The sequence below is a fragment of the Cutaneotrichosporon cavernicola genome, assembly GCF_030864355.1.
Source record: "Cutaneotrichosporon cavernicola HIS019 DNA, chromosome: 2".
NCBI classification, from domain to species: domain Eukaryota; kingdom Fungi; phylum Basidiomycota; class Tremellomycetes; order Trichosporonales; family Trichosporonaceae; genus Cutaneotrichosporon; species Cutaneotrichosporon cavernicola.
This window is the reverse complement of record NC_083394.1, coordinates 3,324,978-3,335,000: the sequence shown is the minus strand read 5'-3', so window position 1 is coordinate 3,335,000 and position 10,023 is coordinate 3,324,978. Positions and strand designations below refer to the sequence as shown.

The 10,023-nt window shown below is 59.8% G+C and overlaps 5 protein-coding genes across 5 annotated transcripts; 2 read left to right on the top strand and 3 right to left on the bottom strand.

The window, feature by feature from the left end:
- Positions 1-1,196: 1,196 nt before the first annotated feature.
- Positions 1,197-2,390, top strand: CcaverHIS019_0212920 (uncharacterized protein; the record flags this gene model as incomplete). Its single annotated transcript, XM_060598398.1, has 1 exon — positions 1,197-2,390. One exon carries the CDS (start codon positions 1,197-1,199, stop codon positions 2,388-2,390), a length of 1,194 nt encoding a protein of 397 aa, XP_060455196.1.
- A 55-nt stretch (positions 2,391-2,445) lies between these two features.
- Positions 2,446-3,435, bottom strand: CcaverHIS019_0212910 (uncharacterized protein; the record flags this gene model as incomplete). Its single annotated transcript, XM_060598397.1, has 2 exons — positions 2,446-3,004; positions 3,143-3,435. The coding sequence occupies 2 exons, from the start codon at positions 3,433-3,435 to the stop codon at positions 2,446-2,448; spliced, it is 852 nt and encodes a 283-aa protein (XP_060455195.1).
- Positions 3,436-4,016: 581 nt separating this feature from the next.
- On the top strand, positions 4,017-5,299 carry CcaverHIS019_0212900 (uncharacterized protein; the record flags this gene model as incomplete). The annotated part of the gene is made up of 2 exons (XM_060598396.1): positions 4,017-4,568; positions 4,607-5,299. 2 exons carry the CDS (start codon positions 4,017-4,019, stop codon positions 5,297-5,299), a joined length of 1,245 nt encoding a protein of 414 aa, XP_060455194.1.
- Positions 5,300-5,454: 155 nt separating this feature from the next.
- On the bottom strand, positions 5,455-6,575 carry CcaverHIS019_0212890 (uncharacterized protein; the record flags this gene model as incomplete). The annotated part of the gene is made up of 2 exons (XM_060598395.1): positions 5,455-6,133; positions 6,259-6,575. 2 exons carry the CDS (start codon positions 6,573-6,575, stop codon positions 5,455-5,457), a joined length of 996 nt encoding a protein of 331 aa, XP_060455193.1.
- A 244-nt stretch (positions 6,576-6,819) lies between these two features.
- On the bottom strand, positions 6,820-8,387 carry CcaverHIS019_0212880 (uncharacterized protein; the record flags this gene model as incomplete). Its single annotated transcript, XM_060598394.1, has 4 exons — positions 6,820-7,070; positions 7,278-7,437; positions 7,477-8,006; positions 8,054-8,387. The coding sequence occupies 4 exons, from the start codon at positions 8,385-8,387 to the stop codon at positions 6,820-6,822; spliced, it is 1,275 nt and encodes a 424-aa protein (XP_060455192.1).
- Between the last annotated feature and the right edge of the window lie 1,636 nt (positions 8,388-10,023).

The following is a 10,023-nucleotide window of genomic DNA, read 5'->3' as shown; positions in this document are numbered from 1 at the left end:
GCGATTGGACACGGCGACCCCACGAGACCACTGGCAAACACTCGTCTCAGCCAGCCGCCCAACCATGGACAATAGGTACGGGTTGTGAGCGTGTTCAACAAATGTACTGTTGGTGGATGTGGACTTGACCACTGCTCTCACTAGTGACCCTCCGGCGCGGGATTCCCTAGCATTCTCTAAATCTAATCTCTAAATCTAATCTGACATGACACCTACAGATGAGCGGGGACTGCTCTACGATCTACGAGTCGCGCATATTAGAGCCCAATCAATGGTCAGGAAACCACCTGATTACAACTGTAGGCGACAAGCAACACCGAGACGGCGACACTGCCACAATATTAGATTATAAAATATGTTTTCCTTCTATTAACTGATACTTCATTTGAAATAGTATTTAACAAGATACATGATGCCTGGCGGGTAGTACAATCCGTTCGTGGATCATAACGGCCACCTAGGCGTCCACTACCTACAGCCGTTCTCTCCCTGCAGCCAACGCCACAAACGCCAATTTGTGTTTGCTGCATTCCCCTGCTGGACGAACCCAAGCTCCTGGAGCTGTTGAACCATGTCGACTAACTTATGCTGCTCAACATCCGGTTTGCTCCTCCCGTCCGATCCTCGGCTGCGGCACCAACCCGCATTGTCACTTAGGGGCCGTACCTGCCCCCTTGTCGCCTATCTGATATGCACCTGCGTGTGTCCTTGGTTCCGTTACACCGGGGACATGGCATTTGAGATGACCATTCTTCGATGGCGAAAGTCTGGTGACACGAAAGCGACACCGTTCGGATCGCAAGGTTTCCTGTGGCCACTGCTGCTGCCATGTTGTTCGGCGTGCCATTTGTGGCGACCATCGCGAGCCGGGGCGTAAGGAAGCCACCAAAGATTCGTTGAGCGTTTGCGGGCTGTCTCACTTGGTGGTGTGGTGTCCGGCTGGCTGTAAGGATGCACGGTAGAGAACTCCTGCAATGCATGCCAGTGGAAATGCATCCCGCTAACTATTAACAATGACGGTTTCAGGTTATGGTTACTTCAAAGCAAGTTCAATGTGGTGCGACTGGTCGGAACCGAATGGTTGGGCCACTGGACCCACACGGAAACGTGCAACAACAACAGAAGCGTCAATGAAAGCGCGACTAAAGCAGACAACACCACGTCAACGACAACAAGACCCCGGTGTCCCAGTCAACATGCGCAGGACGACGCGCCCAGATTGCAACCGCCTTGCAACCGTCCTCTCTGTCGACTGGCACCTCGTGCTCGGGGAGCACCGCGACCCCGAGCTCCTCACCCCGCAGAGGCGGCGGCCCCCTTCCCCGTCCATCAAGCCGTGGGCAGCCCCGCTCATCTCCGGCTGGATTATACGACGCATGCCGCCTGAGATGGAGTCCCGGCCCTACGACGACCTCGGCCAGTGGCTCGCGCAGTGCCCGAAGGCATGTGCTGCTGACATGCTTCCCATCACACGTCACACTGCAGGGGACGGAGTCCTGCCCACACGTCCGGCCCGCACGTCCTACGGCGAGAACGACAGTATCCATTCTGCAACCAAAGATTCCGGCCGGACATACGACGCGCTCATGCACGATCTTGTGGGCATGTTCCCGACTTTGGACGGGGTCGAGGTTCATCCTCACTTTGACGCAAAGATGGACCACCTTGCCGGTGACGGCCGTGAGCCTGTGCACCTCGCTGGTGATGTCCGTGAGCCTGTGCACCTTGCCGGTGATGTCCCTGAGCCCGTGCCAAAGGCCATGATGCGCCCCGACTTTGTCACATACGTGTCGTTCTGGGCAGCCTTTGTGCGCCGTATTCTGGCCATTGTCGAGTTCAAGTCGCTCACCGCCGCGCCGGACGCTGCGTTTGACGCTTTGGACGAAATGGCCCTTGCACAGCGTTTCGTGTTTGTGCCGTCCGCGTCCGACCCCGGAAAGGTGGTCGTCAAGCTGCAAAGCTGCGTGCGGGACCCCAAGACACGCATCGGGGCAGACACATATGCGGAAGTCAACATGTCGCATGCCCTCCACGTCGCTGCAACAAACATCGCCGATGTTGCTGGCTACTGCCTGCAGGGCTCCAGTCTGGGTGGGCTGTGGTCGTCCCTCATCCGCCACGCACCACTTCTCCTGGACCTTCGCACGCGCACCATCTTCTTTGGAACGTCCCGTGGGCACCGGTTGCGTGACGGCCCCGGCTCGCTCGCCGTCACGCCGACCCCGTCACTGCCTTTTCTGCACGCCGCGGTGGGCCTCCAGGTGCTCCAGTATATCAATGACGAGCTCACGGCGGCCGGCACCGACCAACTTGACGAACTTGACGACGAGGATGACATGGATCAACAGCCTCTGGACACTGCCGACATTGCGATCGCCAGGCCCGTCTAGCCACGAATGATAGACCAGTACATGATACATGTTAATGATACACTTTTGTACCCACTTATGTTTTGCGAGTGACCGGTGGGTGGCGGTCAGCGTCAATGCTTGGTCTGCCCTCAGAGACAATGTCCACGTTGTCGTCCCGCATGTCTCCCATTTGAGGGACCGCGACCCGTTCAGCGCTAGTGTCCGAGTCGTCGGACCCAAGCTCGGGCACCTCATCCAGCACGTACTCGCCACGCACGGGGTCGTGCGTGAAGGGCGCGGCCGATGACACCGGTGGTCGCGCCAGCACGGCTGCGTGTCGTATCAGCGGGTCGTACTCCCCGAGAAGAACCCCTATGCGGTCGTCTATGGAGGGCTTAAAGTTGTGGTCAGCTATGTATTCGCGGAGCAGGTCAGGTTGAAGCGGGCGACCGTCGACGAGAAGCTCTGCGCAGGCGTCTAGCGCATCGCGGCAAAACCGCCGAGCGCGAGCGCGTGTGGGAGAGCGATCGAGCGCATCTGCGGCATGCAGGGCACGCCGCGCGTACACCAGGGCCAAATCGATGTACCCGTTTGTCTCGACGCGCCATTCATGTGGTGATCGTCTCGGACGGAGGCTCCACTGCGCCTGGTTCCTGCCATGTCAGTTGCGATGGCGCAGACACGACGGCTCGGGATGCGTGGACGGCCGCATGGGTACGCTGCTGATACACCATGTCTCAAAAGCAGTGGCTCCGGCACCACGCCCACTCTCGCGCCTGGCCGCGACTCACAATGCGTGCGCCTTGTCAAACACTGTGAGCAGCACCGTCGTCTCGTCGAGCGTGGCCCATGTATTGCCGGATGCGACACGCGGCCACACCCTGGAGGCGTCGCGAGCTGCCCACAGGATTCGTGCGCTGGGGTTCACATCGGGGTCCGCGTACGAGTCAAGATGCCCATAGGTTGCGCGGGGGAACGTGGGATCCAACACGGGCACATACGGCGTGCGAGGCGGCGATATCCCTGGGGCGGACGTTGAAGAGGCCGGCGTTGCATGCAACAAGTACGAGTCGTGCGTGGTCATGCCATTCCAACTATGAGGTAGGTCGATGAGAGATGGATGGATGGATGGATGGATGGATCCAACATGAGACCGACAGGTGCGTGGTTGGGTGGCAAAGGTCTCTGCCACCAAGTTCGATTACATACTCAATGATACCCCATGATCACACGTCATTATCTGCTCTTGTTGACCATCGCGACCCTGGGCTTGACCCGGGCAACCCAAGGCCGCTCACTTCGCTCAATCTGGCGGACACAAGTACTACACTGCGACACGACTGGCACGGAGTACCTGCATGGGCACCCGTACCTGTCACTCCTGCCCCGTCCCCTCTCTCTCTCTCGCCCTTTGTCTATCTCTCCAGCTAACCACCGCAGGTCAAGCCATGGACGACCGAGTTGATGGCCGAGACCGTTCTGCAGCCTATGGATTGGGAGGTGGAGCGCGAGTTCTACGGCAGTCTGTGGCGCAGCTTAAAGCGCTGTGCGCCAGGCTGCCCAGCGGCGTGCCTGCCTGGCACGCGCGAGGGCGCACCGTCCTTCCTGCGGCCCGTAAAGACGAGGGTCACCCTCAGGGAAAATGACAGCTCTCAGCTGGTAACAATGTTAAACCAAGCATACCACGAACTTGTCTCCCAGCTGCTCGCTGCTGGCCGTCTGCCAGAAGACCCGGGAACAGGCGCTTGCCCGGTGGCAGAGCTGCACTACGATGTGCGCGCGAGCCGCGTCACCGACAACAGCGACGCGGCGATGCGCCCTGATCTCTTCACCGTCATCCGCTTCGTCACCGAGGTCGGGCACGTCGCGGGGAAGCTGTCTTTGGCGCCCGTGGAGATCAAGTCACTCCACGCCGCCCCGGACGCGGGCTTTGACGCGCTGGACGCGCTCTCCAGCGAGCACAAGGTCGAGATCTTGAAGTTCGACACTGCGCCTGCAGCTGCCTCGGCGCTGGATGGAATGCGGCTGGTGCGCGCTGCTGCTGACCCGGTGCGTGCTGCCGCCGCCGGCGACGCCCGGCCGGCCACCTGCCCCGGTGGCCACGCCACAGGGGTGCCAAAGGGGCGAAAGGCCGCCAAGGCTGTCCCTCCCGCGAATGTCACGACGGCCGGCACGTCTGCCTTCCGGCTCTGGTCCCCGTGTACCGCCGCTGCCGACGTGGCGGCCCAATGGGAGATCCAACCCATGGCGCCCAGGCGACGAGCAAGGCGCTGATGGTTGGGGCGGTCAACCTGAACGATGCCAGCGCCTACGCACGCAAACTCGGGGCTACGAGCGGCGTGTGTTCAAACGTGGGCCGACACACACCGTTTATCCTTAGCGAGCCCCGAGGCGTCCGCACTGTGTTCTTCGGCCGGTCCCGCGGGTACCGGCTGACCCCAGCTACGGGCGGTGAGGGGCACCGCGTCGACGAGCACAGCGTCGGCGAGGGCCGCGGGACGCGCCAGTCGGCCCCCACGACCCACACGGCGCTCCAGTCGGCCCACAAGCCCCGCGACATCCACATGGCCCGCGGGGCTGACCGGACGGCCAGCGCGGGAACTTCGGACGGCGGCGACAGCAGCGGTGACGAGAGCGCATGGGACCTGGACGCTGACGACGGCGATATCCCGCATTGCCCCTCGCTGTTCTTCGTGCGCGGCGCGGCTGATGACTGGGCGCGCCGTGCACATGGCGCCCGTCGCGCGCCTCCGGACGTCCAGGACGACTCGGACCGCAAAGTGGTGGAGGAGGGTGAGCCGACTCGCACGGGCAGCTACATGGGGATCGAAGACGACTCCAGCGAGAGCGGAGGCACGGTGGCTGCCATTGGCGACGCTTTGCACGCCCGCATGACCGAGGTACATGAAGCCAAGAGCAGCCGCAAGCGGCAGCGAGGGGGCAAGTAGCAGCAAGCGGCAGCGACAGGGGAAGTAGCAACAGCGACACAGATTGATAGCACAGGTACTTAACATGACCATTATGACAGACATTGTATGACACAAGTACAACGGGGGGAAGCAACCGGGGAGCTCACTCACACGACGGGTAGAGCAAGTCCGCGTCACGTGGCAGGGGCAGTGTGGTGCTCAGCTTGACTGCGGCAGTCGTTGCTGAGGTCAGCATCGTCGGCATCGCCGGGGTAGAAGGCGGCGTCGGCGGGTGGATGATCATGCACGTGCACATGCTCGCCAACATCTCCGGAGGGGGGAAAGGCATCCCTGGCGCGATCTGACGGCCTCCGCGGGCTGTCGTTGATAACGCTGCTGCCCGATGTGAGCCCCGGCACGTCCTCTTCGTCTCCCGTCAGGACGTGCGCCCAGTGCCCCTTGTCGACGTGCTGGGAGGCGCCAGCGGTGTGGGCGCTGTCCCCGTCGCACATCCACACCAGGTGTGCCTCGTTGAACACAAACGGGACTCCCGGGCCAGCGCCCTTCAGGTCCTGCGCAAGCCCGGCCGCGTGGCGCACAAGCGGGTCGTAAGCGCCAAGGAGCCTGCCGAGGTCGGCATCTGGCAGCAGCGCCAAGCGAGGTCGCACAGGGCCGGCGTCGATGAGCGGAGCTGCGCACAGGTCGAGGGCGAGACGGCAAAACCGGAGGATCGGCTCGGGTGGGGGCATGCGTGCGCGCAGGGGGTGCAGGGAGCGCGCCGCAGCGTTGTACGCCTCCATCGCCAACCCGTCAGTGTGAGCCTCCCAGCCCAGCTGGCTGGGGTTCTTGCGGCGCGGCCACTGCGCCTGGTTCCTGTGATGGTCAGCCGAGTGCAATCGGGGTACCGGCGGCGGGGGGGTCAGCGGCCGCCGTCGTCTGGCAAGGGTGCTGCGCAACGCCAGTATGTGCCCAGGGCACCACACCCATCAGACACTCACAGCTCGTACGCCTTGTCAAACACCGCGAGCTCGATGGCGTGCTTGTCGAGTGCCCCCCAGTCGCGCGTCGCCACCGCGCGCGCCCACGCCGCGCTTGCGTCGCGCGCCACCCACAGCATGCGCGCGCTCGGGTGCCGGTCGGGAGCCGCGTAATAGTGCTGGCGGAGGTACTGCGTGCGGGGGAAGGTGTGCGCGAGGGAGAGGTCGGCGACGTAGTCGACGAGGTCAGAGCCGTCGCTAGAGCAGTAGCTGGCGTCCGAGTCAGAGCCTCTTTGAGAGGCGGCGGGCGACGACGCGCGCGCAGGGGAATAGGCCATGACCGGGGGGCGAGTCTAAGGTGAGAGAGGGGTGTTCGTCCTGGCGGTCTTAAAGACAGTGCTAGAGGAGAGAAGGTGAATGGATGCGTCGAAATTGAGTGAGTGAGTGGGATGTATTTACGTGTACATGGGTATACAGAATAGTAGTGTCAATGCCCAGTCCTAAATCACAAGGTACATAATCATACACAACACGAATGCTACACTGCGTTATCATGTGCCAGTCCTAGGCAGTCGAACACGCTCAATGGGCGCTGAGAGGGGGCAGGTTGAGGGCTGCGATGTGATCGTGCAGCAGGCGGCTGAAATCGTCCGAAGAGACCAGCTTAACATTGTGAATGTGGCGGCTGAGGAACGAGTAGTCGTACGCGGCAAGATCCTCGACGTCACAGTCGTCTGCCCAGGGGGGGTCCTCGTCCCAAGAGGGATCCTTGTCGTCCCTCTCACTCTCAGAGTGGCCGTCGTCGTCGGCACTATCCGAGTTGGTAGAGATAACTGCGGGTTGTTCAACCGCCACATTCCAGCGGGCGATCGCATCTATATCGGTCTTACTGGCGTTCCCTTCGACCAGGTGAGGCGGCTCCATGACTTCTAGAGGGGATGTAGATTTCAGGGGGATGACAGAGGATCGATTTGTTCGTTTTGATGACGAGGTTGGCGCTCTAGCCTGTTTCTGTCGCTTTGAACAACGATGTGAATCACTCTCCTCCTCGTCATTCTTGTCGCCGTCAGGAGCGCTGTCGCCACTTCCGGAAGAAGCGTTTACGCTGTGCTTCGGACTCTTGCCCTTGGAGCCTGTGCTAGTCGAAGTGACAGTCACAGATCGGGCTTGACCAGACTTGTTCTTCCAGGCATGCCTGCGCTTGGATGCGTGAACCTTGTTGGGGCTGTCGAAACTTACCTTGATATGCGCCTCATGGAAGGGAGGTGCAGCGTCGCCAGCGTCACCCGCGCCTTGGAGGGCACCTGTCATCGAGGCCGCCAAAATGTAGCCCTGCGCCAACAGCTCGTAGTAAATTGCTAGAGCAGATTTGTTCAGTTCGCCGTTCAAAAGTATGTCGTGAGTGGGGCCACTTTGCCAGAACTCGTCCCAGCCCTCCAGCTCAGCGATACTGTTAATTGATGCCGCCCTGTCGGCGAGGTCACTCGACACCTCGATAATGAGCGTATTTGAGGTCAGCATGAATAGGCGAAGGAACGAAGTGTTTACGACCGGTGCTGCCAGCCGCGTGCCGACAAGCGAATTGGCCCCTACGAGATACCACGCGGTCTGGTAGAAGGCCTCTCGAAAGACGGCCATTTTCTTTGAAGCCTCCTTGAAGTTCGGATACTTGATGTACTTGAATTCGAGTATGAGACCGACGAGGAGGTACTGCAGCACGCGACGGTAAATGATCAGGTCAGTCCGCCTCGTTCCGACTTGCTTGGGATCTGTGACAAGGTCAGTCTCAATAGTCCGTCCCACTTGAGGCACTCACTCTTGCTGGTCGGATCAACAGCCTCAACATACTGCTTGTGTAGTCGGCTTTCGATCCAGGCGCCAGCTGGGGCCAGAGACGCGAGGTCCAGTTCTGCAGCGACCTTGACATGTATGCTAGCCCAAGACACCATATATTTGGCTAGATCCCTGGTAGTATCGCGTAGAATCGCCTCACTCCAGTCTCGAGGAGCCGACGTAACATTGCTACCGAAGGCTTCCTTGATGGTGTGGACGTACCAGCCGATACCTGTAGCATCGAGAGGAGGGAGTTGGCGGTGAGACCACTGAAAGAGGCCTCGCGTCTCACGGTCGGAAGTCGGAGGGAGCCCCATGACGGGTTCCCCAGTTCCCGCTGCCATAGGCGCTGCGAGAAGAAGGGGGGAGGTGAGCAGAAACGACAAAGTAGGTCGAGTGCTTTTGTGGATGGTGATGTTGATGATGAAGCATGTTGAGCTCAGTGTGTAGCGCGGCATGAGGCACGGGTAGTCACCCTGGAACCCACGTGGTCCCAGCCTCTTCCAGGAATTGCATGTCACTCCTGTCCATAGACCACTGGTGCTGATACCAGTCGTGCTTGCAGAAGCTGTTCTCAGGCTGGCAGGTATCTACACAAGTTGAATATATACAGGACATAGACAGTAGTACTGTAAGAAAGACACAGGTCTTGGGAAATGCGCGAGACGCCAGTCGCAGTCGCGTCACTTGCTTATTTTGGGGATGCGTGAGGGAGGGCCAAAACTCGATTAATAGCCAGCTGCTCCAGAGGAAGACGAGCCGACGTGGTGCCAGGTGTAACGGGCGTGATTCTTCAACTTGGTTGGGGGGTCTGGAAGGGGTGTTGGGCGCGAGGAGTATGTCCTAGGTGGGTATGGGGATGGAGTAGTTCATACCGCAAGGGAAGGCAAGGTGTATGATGAGGAAGCGCCACCCAACCAACTAGTTGATAGTTGAAATTGCTAAAGATCTGGCTTCGACTCTGATCTTCGTTGTAGCACCTTAACCACTGCGCTGTTTGGATTCTCATCGTAGTACACACTTCCAGTGTCCTGCAACTGGTGACGTGCCAGGGAGATTGTGTACCAAGGGTCCTTTTCTTCACGAAGACATGCTCCTCAGACGTGTCTGGCCACTTTCCAGCCCAAGTTGATGTCAGACCTCAAAGTAGTCAGCTCTCTGGCCTACTGAAAAAGGAGGGGAGGGAAGGGCCCATCTGTTGGCCTAAGTCACGGTTCCTCCACGCCGATTCAAGACAGCAAGACTGTGCTGTCGCCTGGTTGACTGGCCCCTTGGCACCATGAACCTGAACAGCGCCGCGTACAGAGCCCAAGGGACGTTACGCAGGATTACTTCGCAGCTAGCCGTACGTTCGTCAAGGAGGAGCTGTTCCCAATCAAGAACTGCGGTGTGGAACACCAGGCCCACCTCTTACCCCTCGAGGTCCACCGGGCCCCCCTGAGGGCCCCCGCGGGCCCTACATGGTTCCATTTCAAGCCTTGCAAGCGCTCCTCCTCCTGGCTATTCAAAACCCGCTCTTCCCTGGTGGCCAAGCCTGTCTACTCGATCTCTTCTCTTTTGCCCCAACGACGTCAAGAGTGGGCATTACAGTACCTCATCCTGCCGTGCAAGGCCAAAAACACGTCCCATCTCCTTCTCGCAATCCAGCGTGATCAACGTGCGCGCGAAGATGAACCAGCTCATCGATCTCATCAAGTCCAGTGGGGGCACACAGGACAATGTTTGCGCGGGCGCCTGTAAGACCTGCCTTGAAGACCCAGCCAGGCCATATGCTACATTAGCGAGCCCAGGGTTCGTTCAGCTTCAGCAAAGTCAATAGTCTGTCTGACAGTAGCAACCTCGTGGATTGTGGGCCTTTCTACTTGTCGGATGCGTGGGCAATCCCAAAGCATCCAGCCTTCCGCTTCTCTCATCTTTGTATCATCTCTGGTTTGCAGATCCTTCTTAACATAG